This window comes from Tauraco erythrolophus, chromosome 7, assembly GCF_009769465.1.
Source record: "Tauraco erythrolophus isolate bTauEry1 chromosome 7, bTauEry1.pri, whole genome shotgun sequence".
Taxonomy (NCBI): Eukaryota; Metazoa; Chordata; class Aves; order Musophagiformes; family Musophagidae; genus Tauraco; species Tauraco erythrolophus.
The window spans coordinates 22,213,992-22,230,922 of record NC_141471.1 but is presented as its reverse complement, the minus strand read 5'-3'; the positions used below and the strand labels follow the sequence as shown (position 1 = coordinate 22,230,922).

The following is a 16,931-nucleotide window of genomic DNA, read 5'->3' as shown; positions in this document are numbered from 1 at the left end:
GCAATTCCATATTGCCTTCTGCAGTCTTTTGCAGACTTGATACTGAGTAGATTAGCACCTTTCAAGTTCAGATTAAATTATTTTAAAATCCCTTAAGGTGAACTGGGCACAACTGATATGTGAGCTAGTGAATTATTCTGTTTAGATCTATTACAGAATTTGATCTACATTCAAAATAAATACAAATGCAGCAGGGATGCACATAAGTTTCTCTAATTCAAAGTCAGAAAATAAACGATTTTTAATTTTGAGTATGCACGTATTGAATGTATTTAAAGTTCCCATATTCAAGAAAAACTAAGGCAAGTTCTTGTCCAGCTACACGTTTGAAAAGAGATTGTTTTTGAAGACTCGAAGCCTGGCTTTCTGCCACATTTTCCCCACAGACTTTTATTTCTGTGAAAGAGCAAGGAGTAAGGGTTGCTCATTAGGATGTGTATTGGTGTATTAGACTCTCTGCGTATAAACGTGAGGTGTTGCCCTCTGTGGGATGTCACACTGAGAGGATAAAAGGATCTACATAAAGAGATCTATGTTTATTAACAGCTTTACAAATTCTTTGACTCCAGTTTCTTGGCGTTTGGATTGGTTTGTTTGGTGGTGGTTTTTTTTCTTAATAAAAAAAAAGAAAGAGAATTGAAATTGAGCAATAACAGTTTTACATTGTACCTTACTGGCTAATTGAAACAGATGTAACTTCTTTCTGCAGCTTCTTGTAGCTGAGTCTTTCTGCAGATGTCAGTCAAGACATATTTAGCTCAAGTTTTTGGAGTTGTAGAAGCAAACTTCTAGTCCTAGCTCACTGTTTATGGTTCTTTAATCGACGGAGTATTCATTGTAAAGTAGAACATGTAGACATAGTGTGGGAGGGTAATTTTATTTCCTACATAATGAAAACACACATTTATTTGAAAAGCTGGTTTATAAACCTAAACCTTATATCTAGATTGTTTAGCATATAGTTCTTCAAATAACTCATTTTGAAAAGTGTTTATCTATCTGCTGCTTTGTATTCCTTATGCCTTCTGATGAGGAAAAAAATACATGAAAGTATTTCTATTTATTAATAAGTCTTGAGATTATTTTATATAATAAATACATGATTTTCATGAGTGGGGAAAAAAAGAAACACTCTAGGAAATTGATGGACTAAGTCCACAAGCCATGAAGCCAGAAGATATTATAAAGTGTGTTGTAAGAAGGAATACTTCCACCAGTAACCACTGATCTAACTTGTGCTATATAATACAAGGAAGAAGAAACTGTCCCTTCATGCATAGCAAATGTTGTATCTTTGGTGTATTTGCCAATTTTATGGATTAAATTCAAGGCCAGAAGTGAAAGCTAATGAATCCACATGCATGATGATTTTCAGATTATTAGCCAATTATTTGAATGTTAAGGAGTTCTCAAATTTATCAGTCCTGTTCTTCAACTTCCTTGGCACACCAAGGTTCCACAGCTTTAACAGAGATGTTAATATGATAATTTCTTGAAGAAAAGACTTCTCTCAGAATCTAGTTACTGTTAAATTACTACTTCCCTTGAAAGTAATACCTAAGTAAATAAATAAGTTTTTTAAAAAAGATGTCTTGGAGACAAACAAGGAAGTCACATGTGGAAGGGGACATTGTTGGGTCATGGCTGGAGAAACACCCATGAAAGGAGGTGGTCCATACTGGAGGAGGTACAGCTTTGAGAGCACTGCAGCTGTGGGTGAGTGACATGCTGAAGTGAGGACACCCCAGAGGGACTGTGTCCTGTCAAAGCCCTTAGCTGAAGCAGAGGGAGAAGAGTAAGAAGCAGTGAGCAGAGGAGGGGAACTTGTAGGGAGTGCCAGAAAGAACCCATTGTTCACATGCTCAACCTCCTGCTCCACCTGTTGCCTCACCAAAGGAATTGGGCCAGACTGAGTGTAACCTGCAGCAAAAAATTGAGGAAATTCAGACTAGGAAGAGGACAGGTTAATTATTTGACTTAAACAGGTGTGGGAAAAGGGGAGAAGCGTGTTTGCTCAGGTATATGTTTACGTGTTCGTCGTCTTTTTTCTTTTTCTTCTGTAGCCCAACCAGTGATTAGAAGTTTGTGTTAATTCACAATAAATTAAATTAAGTAAAAATTACACCACCACCCTAAGGCTGTTTTGTCTGTTATAGACCCTAATATCATGTTTTCCACAACCTGTTGAGCTTATCGTGTCAGATATCTTGCTCAAATAAAAGACTTCAATTGTTTTATGTCTAACTGAAAGCAGGCTGACACATACATCCGTGTTTGTCCTGAGGCTAAAGATAGCTTTTCTTGTATTTGTAATTGTCTTGCAAAAAAAAAAAAACCATAAATTTTACATGAATTTTATTTGACTGTTAGCCCCAAATCGTCTGTATTCTTTAATTGTTTAAAAGTCAATATAACGTGAAAAAATAAATGGAAATTTCCAGTAGTGTGATGATCCAAGATTCACAGCGTAAGACCATATGAAGAAGGTCAGAGAACTGGATGGGAAGAGTTATTTTTACATCTCTTGTTTTACCTTCACAAAGATTCAAGTAGTATTCAAGGTTTTCGCAGGGAAGCAGAGTCAGCAGTTGAAGAAATTTTAGTCCTTCACTATGTGAAGAAGCAGGAAGGACTTAGGGGAAATGAAAAAGGAATAAATTAGTCTTTGAAAATCTTATTTCTTCCCTGCAGTTGTCAGTTGAATTTTTGTCTGGGTAGTACTTTAAAACAAAAAATCATTAAAAAAAAAGCATCAGGTTTACTCTGGATTGCAGGCGAGGCATAGCAAATTGAGATTTTCAGAGTTTTCTGAACTTTTCTGCCTGGCAAACATTTTTTTGTAGCCTCATCCACCTACAGTTGGTTTTTCTTCCCATATATTGGTCAATTGACTTGTTTCAGGAGATCAATAGATTATTTTAAACATCTGTTTTCAGATAACTTTCATTTGTGTTGCTTTTGGAAATAGAAGATAATAAGATTTCTTTCATATAAGCACCTCAACTGTTGCACTTCTGAGATTAACAGAATTATGAAGCTGTCCTATATTCAACATTTGTGAAGAAAAATAATCTTTGAGATGTTTCTAAGTCCTTACTAAGCTAAAGAAAGTTAAGGGAGGTCATATCAGTTGGTCTGCATCAGTTGATATGAATTAAAAGTAAGTTTTCTAAAAAAAACTTTTACTTTTAATTATGGTTTTATTTTCAGACATAACACTGCTCCTGAACATGCCGTAGTTTCATGCATCTCTCTCTTTTATGCCAAGGCTATGTTTAGACTTGTCATGTCATTCTGTGTTATAATGTACATATGAGTTGCTACTGAATTTATTGCAGATTGATGATATAGTTTTTAAGTGTTTCATTAAAAACTTTTTCAACAGGTAAGATTTTGGTACCTGTTATCTCAGGATTCCCAGCTATCTGTCTTTAAGAGAACTGCATTGGATGGAAGTTTGGAAAAATTGCATGACATTTCAGGATTGTCTGAGATGCAATGGACAAAAGTGACTATACCTGTAGAAAGTGCAGCTGAGGACTTACCTTTTCAGGTAATTATAAATTGCATTTACAATGTTTTTAAAAAGTTACTCTAATTTGGCCTTTAGAATTAACTTACTTTTGTAACGAAATATAAAAATATAACTTCTATTCTTTAATGCTCATATAAAAAAGAATTCCATTCAGCTCTTTCAATAGCAATAGCTATTGAGGAACATCACCGTTGTTTCAGTATTGTACACATTATAATCCCTTTTTCCCTTTTTTGTAATAAAAATCAAGTAGCAATAATGCAGTAGTTTTTATAAAATGAACTTGCTATAAAAATTGCTGATCAGAGTGAGGACCTAATCATGTTGGCTAAAGGCAGGAGAAGTGCAGATACTTCAATTTGCAGCATTAATCAGAGTAACAATTACCAATTTTCAAGTTTAATTTTATTTTTACATAATCTCAGGCTGCTACACTTTACTAAAACTTAGAAAGAAACTGTTAGGGAATCAGCAACTTGGATATAAGGATTCAGCAAATCAAAATTCCAGTTTTGATCTCTTCATTTAATGTCTCATCTATAAAACAATTTGAAAGAAAGGGCACTCAATTCTCATTATTGGTAAGTTATGACTGAACTTTACTTTCTTTCATGATCTCTTGAATATTTCCTTGTATTTACAAATGCATCGTTACAATCCCTACATTTACTGTACCATGTTACTGACTTCAGAAGCATTGTATAGATGAACACTATTAAATGGAGTTGTAAACCATTATATTTTGAAACCACGAATAGCTCATTTAAAAACGTGTATGGCTTTTAATGGTTCCAGTAGGAAGACAGTTCATTCAAAGAGTGACGGCTTTTACCAGTTTAGATTGAAACAAGTTCGTCTGGGTTGCTTAACTTCAAATAAGAAAAAGGTAGTTTATGGCTTTGACAGTTGTGGATTGAATTTTCTACTTTAATCAAATCTCAATTGTAGTTTTTGCTGGTTGCTATTCAGAGTTGATTGTAGGTGGTATTTATTTCCTGAGCAGACGTAGTAAATTATAAAGAAATATATATATGTCTTTTTATCATGTCACCTTTAATGAGTTAATTTATTTCTTTTTCTTTACAGATTATTTTACGAGCCACCATTCTTACAACAAATGCAACAGTTGCTGTTGATGACATCAGTATAACAGAGGAATGTGGAGTTGTGAATAAATCACTTCTAGGTGTCAGCCAAGAAAGCGAAGGCAAGTTCTGTGGTTTTCAATATGCTTTCCCCAATGTCTGTTACGTATAACCGTGATTTGACTGATAACTTGAGGATACTTTTAAGAAAGTAGGGAACAATCTGAGGAAAAAGTCCATCTGCTGCTTATCAATCATCTATAATGAAGACTCTCATTCTGTGTTACACTCTAGCTGCTGTAAGTAGTTTGCAGTAGTTTTGCAAACTAAGCTGTGAAGGGAATTTCCAGATATCACTCACTACGTAGTACCCGCCCATATTCACACTTGGACACAGAGACAGAAGCAAAGTATCTTACACCTTCCACTGAAGAGCAAATTCCACTGCATTATCTTTAGAGCAAGAGTTTGCTCCCATCCTTACTGTCAAATATCCAACATATAGAAAACGCCCACCAAAAATGTCTGTGTACTTGTACTCTGTAATCTTGAAGTGCAAATGGATAGAAATAGAAAACAACTGTAACCTTTTGTCAAACTGCTGTTTCTACTCCTCTTGAATATTAATGACTACTTTTCTAAAATGGCATGGGCACATATGCAAGCACTGGTAATACTGATGGGTTATACCCAGCAGATATCTGAATTTCTCCTTTATTGGAAAATTTAAAGGTGTAATAGAAAACTTCATTGTTATATTTTTAACGCTTCGCTGATCCCTATGTACAAGCTGATAGACGGTAGCTCAGTATTTGATGAAACATTAATTTTCTTTAAATTTTTCCCTACGACTTCCCTATTTACACATGAGTTATGAACGTAGTATTCTTAGAAACGAAGACTTTTTAAAAGACGTCATCTGGATAGCAGTATGAGTATCAAAATAAGCTAAGTTAAACAAAAAGAATGAAAAGCTGCATATCGCTCCTGTCACTTGCACTCTTTCTAGAAATCTACTGAAGAAAAAAAAAAGTAGTCTTTGGCTTTTTGTTCCATTGAAAATTGAGGTGTTTTCTAATGTGTAGTTTGAGGTGCAAGCTGGTAGTGGTACAACATCAAACTTTTGGCTTCTTGGAATTTGCGTTGTGAGCTGAATGCAGAGAAACCATCGCTACAGCAGAAATTTTTTGTGAAAGACCGGCTCCTGACTGTGGGGAGAACAGCAGACTGCTGTACACAACACCTCACCTCTGAACCAGGGCCTGGCTGGGTAACTTTAAGGGGATTTTAATCATTTTTCACACGAGTGTTGGAATGTTGTGGAGAATAATATATAATTTAAGAGCATCGGACATTAATATCCACTGTGTTTCTTATGAGTTGTGATATAGTCTAGCTCACTTCACGGGTGATACTAGATTCTGTATGACGTGCACATCACTATACTCAAAGAAGACACAAAGTGCGTCTTAGAATTTTATATATATGTGTTTTTACTTGTATTTTACTTTCTGATTTTTAAGGGGAAACAGAACTTGCAGGCACTAATTCTTCATCTCCTTACTGTCCATTGGAACATTTTTCATGTGAGGATGGACAATGTATTTCATCTGACAAATTTTGTGATTTTACACCTGACTGTTCAAATAACCACGATGAAGCCACATGTCGTAAGTGAAAATTTTAAGAATATAGCTTGTTAGGCTCCTGTGACTGTCCTGTTTGCCAGGCTTTCATGACTGCATAAATGTAATTTAATAAACAGTAAAAACTCTTGAGAAATAGTTACTTCATTTTGATTCTACTCTGATTTTTTCCCTTTTATATTCTGTAGCAACTACTTCCTCTTAGCATTAATTATCTAGTAGAAAGTATTGCTTAAAATGCCATGGTTTATTTTATAACTGTTAAGATGCTAAATATAGTTACAGTGTTATACTGAATAAGATCTTAATCTATAAGATGTTGGAAGCTGATTCAGGAAGCTATTGTAAAATAAATCAAACAGAACTTGTGCACACACTTTTGCACACATGCTCTCACACAAAAAATTATGCTAGGAAAATATGTTACACTTCGTACAAATTTGGAAATTCTGTGGACCACTGTGTAAGAAGCCTCTTCTTAAAGTGTAGGTGGTCCTGCAATTAGACCTGAGAAACAGTGAGATAGAAAGCATTAAAAATGCAGTGGTCACAGACTTGCGTCCAAATTGTGTGGTTTGTATACTTATTTTTGAGGTGAAGATGCCACAGCTGTAATGGTAAATAAAGCATCTGTGCACAGATATGGTCAAAATATAATTTATGCTATGTCAACATTTTCTGTACAGATGTGCGGTGACTCCTGTCTGAGTTACATGCCTGGATTTTCTCCGCATGGAAACTACCTTGCGGGGAAAACAGGAAGATAGTACTTCTTGGAGTCCCTCTCCAGTGTATAGTCAGGAGACAGATGGAAATATTTCAAGGCCTCTAATATGTAGCTTCAAAAATCTTTTTGATTCATTCAGTTACATGCTCTGCATAAGAAATCATGGTTATCCTTTCCATCTTTGAAAATCATTTTCCTGCTTTCGTGAACTATCAACTATACTATAATAGCTGTGATGCATTTTCAAAAGGAGTTGCCATAAGTAATATTTAGTTCAGCTGGCTTTTTTTTGAAAATAGAACATGATGATTTCTAACATAACAGGAAATATTGTAGGCAAGACCCTTATAGCATTTTCGTTCTCTGCTGTGTTATGCATCGCAAAGCCTAAACTTCTTAACAATGCTAATGCAATCCAAAATCCATGTGTATACTTTATAGCTTTAGTTAGGATATTTGAGAGGTGTTGCTCAGATAAATAAAAATCTATTTGACTTTTAGCAGATACAATAAATAATTACACCTTCTATTCGTAATCATGAAATATCTCTACAGTGTTAGTATCCAATCTTTCTTGGCTAGAGAACTGGTGTCCAGTGTTTTATTTGTTTAGAAGGATTTATAACCAAAATATACAGAACTTTAAGTTAAGAAACTGCATTTCCTTTGATTAGGTAACATTTTGATTAGCTAAAACCAGAAATAATGATTAGATGTTCACTAGACAGAATATCTTTCCTCTTGTGAGCCAGAGTGAAAAGGGAAAAAAATTCCGCTCTTACCAAAAAATAGTCGAGGTTGAAAGGGACCTCCAAAGACCATCCAGTTCAACATCCCTGCTTTAAAGCAGGATCCACCAGAGCAGGATGCCCAGGACCTTACTCAGTTGGGCTCTGAATATCTTAAAGGATGGAGACTACACAACTGCTCAGGGCAACCTTGTTGCAGTGTTTGGTCACCCTTACAGTACAACAATAACCGGTGTCTATCGCTTTTGCTCATTTCACTGGACAACACAGAATCTTTACTTCTTTACTCCATCCCTGCTCATGTTATGTATGTTAAAATCCATATTGCACCCTATCCCTTTTTGATTTGCCTCATGTTTTTGTACTTTTCTTCAAAATGTGCTTAAACATCCTATGTATGATTGAGTTGTGATAGTCTGGATTGCTCTCGCATTACCCTTAAACTTGAGTACTGGGATTTTGTTCTCTGACCAAATAACAACACTTCCAAATCAATAGTTTGATTTAAAACATTCTAAATAGATTTAGTTTCATGCAACATCACTTTCACTCCTCTGAGATAGCAGTTAACTGGTAACTTTTAATCAAGAAAACTAAAATCTCTGTTTTCACTTCAAATACGGTATTTATATTTCAGAACAACCTTCCTTTTAGCCATTCAGCCTGTGTTTCCATTTCAACATTACATCTAAAAGTGAAGACAAATGTCCACGTAGGTGTTTAACCAGTCCTAGATTGTCCTTAATCACAAGCTTCCAATATGGCATCTCATTTTCTCTTTCCTTTTTTCTCTAATTATATGACCGAAGAATCTTTTATTATACGCAAGTCTCACTTGCCCAGACTATACATTAACATGATAAAGATTAAGCTATGGAGCTGTTAGAAGCATATTTATGGTGGTCTTTGCTATAAATATATTGCTTATAAATCATTGTTGTACTGCTGAGTTGGCTCAGTGTGTGTTAGTGCTGCAGCTTGTCGCATGTGAAACAGAATATAGGCACACAACTGTCTCTGCAAGCAGTTTGGCTCCCTGACTTGCCTTTCAGCACATTAGTCTGGTAGTTTACGGCACTGGAATATCTCTTGTAATTCCTCCAGAAATGGTATTTCACCATCTTTGTACTTAATTCTTTGTTATTATCCATCACAGTATTTCAGTCATGACAGGATGGAAGAAGTGTGGTGGAATCACTGTAAAATCCATTATTGTACAATTACTTTCTACTTTTTTTATATATATTCATGCAATTTATTTTATAATATATTTTATTTATAATATATTTTATATATATTCACGCAATTGGATGCAAACATTTCATTTTTCTTAGATATTTTTCCTAATTATTATATAACACAATATATAATAGCTAATATATATATTATATATTATATATAGCTAATATATGTTATATATGTAATATATATATTAGCTTGGCTAAGCATAGATATTTTGTTGACTTCACCACTTACAACTGCTTTTTTTCTTTCAACAATATTAGCATTTTTTCCATGATATTCTACCTGCTGGTATTGTATACTCCTTAACCTCGTTACTGTAAGTTTTTTCTCTTGGTATGAGAACGAGGCAAGGATATTATATGGGCTAAAAATATCTTTCTAAATGTTTTTTATTTAAATCTTTTTATCTTAAAGTTCAGCAAGATGATTTCCTTTGATGCTTGGGTCTGCCAAGTCCACTAAACAAAAAGGGTCTCTATGCAATTTTCTCATCTCGTAGCATCAATCCTTGAGTCATCTCTTGATTTTCATTACCTAACAAATGAGTTCTTTCTTTCAGGACTGGAAGAATTCAGCTGAAGGTCTCCACTTCTCAGAGTGTTTTTCTTATCTCAGTGTAGATTTCTGAGTTCCCAGTTCTTTGTTACTTCTCTTCGTTGTACAAAACTGTCATTGAATTTGTTTGCTCCACTGACTTCCTTCTTGGGCTTAGAACAACATTCATGTTCTTGATCCTGATGCACAATGTGATTATTTTTTCTTCAGATTTCTAAATGCATTTTACAAAAATACATGTCCTGAACAGAAAAATTATTTCAAATTTATTCTTATTATTTGAAAATAGTGAAAAAATAATATAAAATATAAACTGTTAAATGTTCTCTTTCCTGAGTGCTGCTACTTCTGACTATTAGTTCACTGCTCTTCTTCTACAGAAGAATTTATTACAGCTATAAAGCTATTACATGTGACTTCCATGCATTAAAGCAGAAGAGAAAAGCTATTCCCTTGTTCAATCTAGAGATTTACAGCAGTGACCTAACATACCTATCATATTGTGTGTTTGCGCTCCAGAAGATTAATGTTGTGGTGGGTTGACCCTGACTGGACACCAGCTGCCCGCTAAAGCTGCTTTATCACTCTCCCTCCTCAGCTGGACACAGGAGAGAAAATATAATGAAAGGCTCATGGGTGGAGATAAGGATAGGGAGATTGTTCAGCAATTACCATCACAAGCAAAACAGACTTGGGGAAATGAATTTAATTTATTGCCAATCAAAATAGAGTAAGATAATGAGCAATAAAACCTAAATCTTAAAACACCCTCTTCCCACCCCTCTCTTCTTCCCAAGCTCAACCTCACCCTCAGTTTTCTCTCCCTCCTTCTCGTCGAGTGGCACAGGGGGATGGGGAATGGAGGTTGCAGTCAGTTCTTTACACATTATCTCTGCTGCTCCTTCCTCCTCAGGGGAAGGACTCTCCACACTCTTGCTCCAGCATGAGGTCTCTCCCATGGGAGATAGTCCTCCATGGACTTCTTCAATGTAAGTCCTTTCCATGGGCTGCAATTCCTCATGAACTGAGGTTCCTTTCCATGACAGGTAGTCCTTCAGGAGCGGACTGTTCCAGTGTGAGTCCCCCATGGAGTCAGAAGTCCTGCCAGCAAATCTGCTCCAGCATGGGCTTCCCATGGGGTCACAGCCTCCTTCAGGTGCATCCACCTGCTCTGGCATGGGGTCCTCCATGGGCTGCAGGTGGATCTCTGCTCTGCTGTTAACCTCTATGGGCTGCAGGGGGACAGCCGTGGTCTTCAGCACAGGCTGAAGCAGAATCTCTGCCACAGTGCCTGGAGCACCTCCTCCCCTTCCTTCTTCACTGACTCGGGTCTCTGCAGAGTTGTTTGTCTCACATATTCTCGCTCCTCTCTCCGGCTTCAGTTTTCTCTTGCGCAGGTTGGATTTTCCCCTTTCTTAAATATGTTATCCCAGAGGCCCTACCACTGTCACTGTGTGGCTCGACCTTGGCCAGTGGTGGGTTCATCTTGGAGCTGGCTGGCATCAGCTTTATTCGATGCAGGGGAAGCTTCTAGCAGCTTAATGGCTAAGATCTACATCTGTTTGATACAGAAAGGATGGCAAAAAAAGTGTAAGAAAAGCTAACAATAAATTTCTCTAACACTTTAGGAACAGAAAGCCCGGCAGAGTCTTTGGGGCCACTTGATGGTTAAAGAGACCATGTAAGAAAATAAGAAATAGGTGGAAGGCAGAAAACAAAGAAGGCAGAGTAATTTGTGTGTGTTCGCTGTGAAAGAAACTACCGAGGTACCTAAACCATAGCCTTTTTTTCTGGATAATCTGAAACAGAAGTGCCAGTCAAAGAAGTTATGAGACAGTTAGGTAATGAAAGTGTTATCAAGCATTGAGAACCAAGTGCATTTCACCCAGGCTCTACCAGTTTCCTCTATTCTTGTATCTTCTCTAGGCCTTAAATAGTTGGTTTGAGATTTAGTTGAAGGTTTCAGTGTTATTTTATCATTCAGCCATGCCTAAGTGAAATATATGGTCTGATGCATCGTTCCTTTTATGTTTTCTGTTACAAGTTACAGATGCAAGAAGTATGGGCTCAAACTTAACAGTTTTGTCTTGTTTATCTGCCTCTTTTGGTGTAACCATCTGTGTCCAAGGTTTGTCAAATTCTTTGTTGCTTTTCTCCTGGGAATATGGCACATTTTTTTCCATCGAGCGAAAAGCAAATCAGAAATAGCTCTCCATATTACCTTACTGTTATGGTTGATCTGTGGATTCTCAGTCATTTCCATTATGCCTAGGTCCTTGAATGTTTGTACATATTTTTTATCTTTGTTTTATTCTATCAAAACATCCTATTTAAACATTTCTTCATTCTGTTTTTTTTGTCAAATTTGATCTACATCATTTTATCATTGACGTTTCTGACCCACATACACCATACGTATAGCAAACTCATATTTTCCTTGATCTCTTAAATGTTACTTGGCCTTCCATATTTGTGGAATGTTTTTGTTTGTTTGTTTTTGTTTGTTTTTAAGCAGCATTGATAACTCTGAGTTTCTATGTGCTTTGTTTAATAATCCACAAAATCTTGTCTTCTGAGAAGCCCTAAATAACAATAATACTAACTTGCCTGGTTAATATTTTTTCATTCCTTCTAACAAATGATGTATAACTTAAAATGACACAGACCTTAAAGAAGAAAAAAAAGACAAAAACCCAAACCAACAACAAAAACCCCAAAGAAACTCCCATATCATCCATCAATAAACATTTATGTCATCCTGTTTTCCAAGAGAATTCATTTGATTCTGAAATGTACATTTTCTATACCATTATGATATGGTTACTGGAAGTTGTGATAAATCATTATAAATAATGGTGGAATTCTGACAGTAATGTCTGAATATTTGATTACTTATTTTATGTATATAATTTATTGCTTAAAAATTCTTGAAATCATTTTCTTAATGGTTTCCATTAAAGATCTGTTATAATTGCAGAACTCAAAAGTATCATATGATTTGACTAGGATTTTCTAAACTGCAGAAGTGAAAAACCTGATGTTTCTCTGTTTTAGCATAATAAATATTTGTCAGTTTATATTCGTTCATACATGACACCCTTTTACTCCTTCCTTTCCTTTATTTTGTATTATACACATTTTCTAAAATATCACTCCTCTTTTAAATGAAGAATTGAGGAATGCTGTTGAATATGTTATTCAAATCTTTTTCACTGCAGTAGTTTGTGTTTCAGAAAATTCCTCATTCTACCAATATCATAGCGATTATGTAACGCCTGATATTTAACTTTGTTCCTGTTATAACTAGAGGAAAGGTTTTGGTATCATTAGCATACTTGCTGAGATTCAGGAAATCAGGGATTTTATTTCTGGCTCTAACATTGATTCCTTAAAAGATCTTGCAGAAGCCTTGTTACTGCTTTGTGTGCTCCGTGGTCCTGTTCTGTAGCATGAGGATTGTGAGGCTGTTGTCAGCGCCTCCCCGCCTGCTTTGTGTGTTTGGCTGCAGTGGCTTTGGAAAGGACTGGTTTTACTGAGTGCATTGGATATAATGATGGCTGGGTTGTTCCTAGGGGACTGCTATTTAACCTAACTGTTAGGAAACAAATACTCAATCTTGTACTCTGGCTTCTCATGCCCCTTTCCTAAACATCTTCCATAGAAGAATGGACATAGAAGAAGTGGCATATGAGAAACATTTTATTTCCTCTTCATACCACAGATCTTGTTTAGTGATGTCATGTACAGAGATGATGTGAAATGTCTCTTTCCTCATTTCAGCTGCTGTATGTGACTTTGAAAGAGAGAGCTGTGGGTGGACTGAAACTGCAAATGGAGATGAATTTGGCTGGGTAAGAGGTTCCAGTAGTGCTCTTGCACCTGCTTTTCAGAAGCAAGCTCCTCCGCAGGATCACACCTACAACAAATCTGAAGGTAAGACTAGTCAGGCCTAGAAACAGAGAAGTGGTACAGATAAACCTATTCTTTAGTCAGATTTAAAGTGGAGGTCATGAATGCTTTAAAAACCTTTAGAAACACTTTCTTTCTTCAGTCTGAAAAGTTGTCTTCTGTTTTATTTTGATAGGTCATTTTATGTTCATCCTGAAAAACAGCAGCAGCATTTCACAAGTAGCTCGGCTACGAAGCCCAAAGTTCATGCAAACAGGATCAAATTGCACATTGTCCTTTTGGTATGAAACAATTTAGATTTCAAATTCCTGGACCATCTCGCATTGCTTCTCTTGGACTGAAATTGAGTTTATTTTTTACAATAGACATACCTTCCTCTTCAATATTTATTTCTTTTTATTCTTTAATCATATAGTCTTCATTGTGAACAATATGCAGAAATAAGCTGAAGTACTTGGAGAACAGAACTGAAACATAGGGTGACCTTGCTGTCAGGCTTTGAGAAAAATTATTTTAAAAGATTGTGGCTGCATGTACACAGACAAATACCACAGTCATTTTGCTAACATTTCTGCTTTCATTAAGCAAATTTGAAAATGTTATGCAATTTTGTTCAAGAACAGGAAAACACCCAAAAATCTGGTAGCTCCTTGAGTCATCTATAGTATCCAAAATTATACTGTATCGTTTTGAAGCAAAAGCTCCAGTGCAGGAATTGGAGCTTTGCTTCCAATCCTTCTTTTTTTGTACGCACAGCAAAAAACCCCACCTTTTCGGTTATTGTCTTGTCTCAGTCTGTGCAGTCTTGCTAAAGAGGGACAGAAAAAGTAAACTGTGATAACCTATGTACTAAGGTCAAAAGTGGTGCTACTGTTTAAATAAATGTTTGGCCTGACTTGGATATTATTAAGCATGGTTTTTCTCACTAATGTCAAATACATCTGCCAAAGGAAGAGGAAAATGCCTTTTTATCAAAGGCTCAAGACTAGAAGTTGGAGTGTAGGTCTGGAAATTACAGCTTGTTGGTTCTGTTCTGGTTCTCAGTTTTGTTGTATGATTGCTCACCTATGTATACATGATTTTTCAATGCTTTGAGATCCTCAAGAAAGACTGTAAAAATGCAACATGTTAGCAATAACTAACATAGATAGGTGTGTTTTTCCTTCTTGAAACTTTACAATTATGTATTGAATTAAATTTCTAAAAAATATATCATACATCCGAATGAGCAGTGTTCATTGCATAATATGAAAGAAAATGTGTCTCCTAAGATATGTGTTTTAATTTAAGAAGTGTGCTGCTTCTCTCATAATCTTCAAATATTGAAATAAGCCTTAGACCGATACAGCAACCTGCCCTACCATCATACAGAAAGTGGATTGAATTACAAGTAAACTGGAAATAGGCATTACGGACTATGTATATTTCATAGACTTATGGCAGAAGAGATATTGACTATTATACTTGACATGGTCTATTCTCATCGTTTGCACCCTTAACTTTTTTGTTATCATTTTAGGTATTACAATTATGGATGGTCTGTTGGAGCAGCAGAGATGCAATTGCTTGTGGATGGGTTGAAACAGCCTACGGTCCTTTGGAGGACATATTACAATGAGGGAAATCAGTGGTTGAAGACAGTCATTCAGCTTGGACGCCTTGCACATCCTTTCCAATTGTCACTTGATAAAATCAGTCTGGGTGTTTATGATGGTGTCTCAGCAATTGATGATATTACATTTGAAAACTGTGCTCTTCCACCTCCAGCATTAAGTTGTGAAGGTCCTGATCGTTTCTGGTGCAGAGACACAAAAGCATGTATTGATAGTTTATTGGTCTGTGATCTTGTGGATAACTGTGGGGATGGATCAGATGAAGACAACTGTAGTAAGTCCTTTCTGTTATTGTTTACTTTACATCAACCCAAAATTCACTTGCCAAACTAATCCCTGAACTAAAAAAGCATAGTACTGTTACAGTCTAATAATGTCACAGTCAGTGAGAAGTCAACTGAATATCGTTACTGATGAGACAGACTCTGAAAATTTGTTACTTAAGTACACTTGATGACTTGAAACTGAGGGTAAATGTAATTCAGTCTCCTTTATTCAAACAAGTAATATTTCTTTAACTTTTGTAAAACACGCACAGGCATGACAAGTTTATTTTAAAAGAGAATTCATAGTCTGCCAGTTGATTTGGGTTAACATGCTGTCTTTGATGGTAGTACAGTGGACGACATATACGGTCTGAGAGGAGTGTGTGTCCTATCTCTTTTTATGGCCTGTAACTCCTTCTACCTAGAAAAAGTTAAACTATCTGAACTAGAAGATATTAATTGTGCTGGTCCCTTTCAAAAGAACTTATAAGGACTGAGGAAAGTTATGGGTCGTTCACATTTTTGACAGTCACCTTGCAGGGCTGAATGGTGCTGTTGATGATTTTCTCCCCAAAGCATGCATTCATCAATTTTAAGGACTCAGAAAAAACATTAATATAAAATAAAATTAACTAGCGGTTGCTCTTACATCCTGAGGTAACTAAATTATGTAAATCACAATGAGTTTGAGAAACATGGGACATCTTACATGCTTGAGGGGATACAAGCTTACACTGATATTTGCTGAATATCAACTTAACTGATTTGAATTTAAAAGAAAGTGAACTTTTTCTAGCCTATCTCAGTTTTCACACTTGTAAAATGTCTATCTTGTTTACAACTCATTTTCAGCTCTGTAGTAAGGAAGTACTGTATGACTTACAGTTTTAAATATCATAAAAAATAACAGTTTCATTAAAAAAAAATGGCTGTTATGTTATTTACTGTTTATGAAGAGCAGAGGCAAAGATAAAATGCAAGTTCTCCACCTCTGATATACCTTTTACTTTTTTACATTAGACATAACTAGTCTAATCAATATATTTTGCCTTGGTGTCAAATAATAAAGTACAGTTGTGTCATAAATGCGTCTCTTGAATTCAGCTTTGATAAAGCTATCAAGCTACTATTATTGAGTATAATAAAGATATAAAACTCAACCTATTTTTAGAACTAATTCTGTTATGCAAAAACATATTAGGTCACTTATTACCATACCTATAAGTTTACATCTTGTTGTTTATTTCATTCAATTAACCTGTTTTAAATCCTTTACTCAGTTAAATTTCAGTTAAAGAACATTGCATGCTTTAATTATAAAAATACATAAATCTAATGTATATATTAATATTTAATGCATATGAATAATAAAATATTCTTCACACTTATGTTTATTCGATAAATTAATTATGTACAGTTTGCCAGATACATATTGAAAGAGGAGGTAATTAAATAAAGATTTTTTTTTTCTTTTTTTTGGTCCGGTTAAGTGTATATTTGTTCTTCATAGGTGAGTATTTGCAAGGAGAAGACAATAAGTGTTTTTTTCTGTATTAGAAAGAAATTTTTGCAAGGAGACAAAGATTTTTTTTTTTTAATTA

At 35.4% G+C, this 16,931-nt stretch overlaps 1 protein-coding gene across 1 annotated transcript in view; it reads left to right on the top strand.

The window, feature by feature from the left end:
* MALRD1 (MAM and LDL receptor class A domain containing 1) overlaps positions 1–16,931 on the top strand; it is a 272,026-nt gene that overhangs the window by 43,927 nt on the left and 211,168 nt on the right. Inside the window, 6 exon segments of the mRNA XM_086614885.1 lie at positions 3,386–3,553; positions 4,622–4,742; positions 6,144–6,290; positions 13,323–13,475; positions 13,627–13,732; positions 14,971–15,338. Of these exon segments, the coding sequence (XP_086471011.1) occupies positions 3,386–3,553; positions 4,622–4,742; positions 6,144–6,290; positions 13,323–13,475; positions 13,627–13,732; positions 14,971–15,338 (1,063 nt within the window).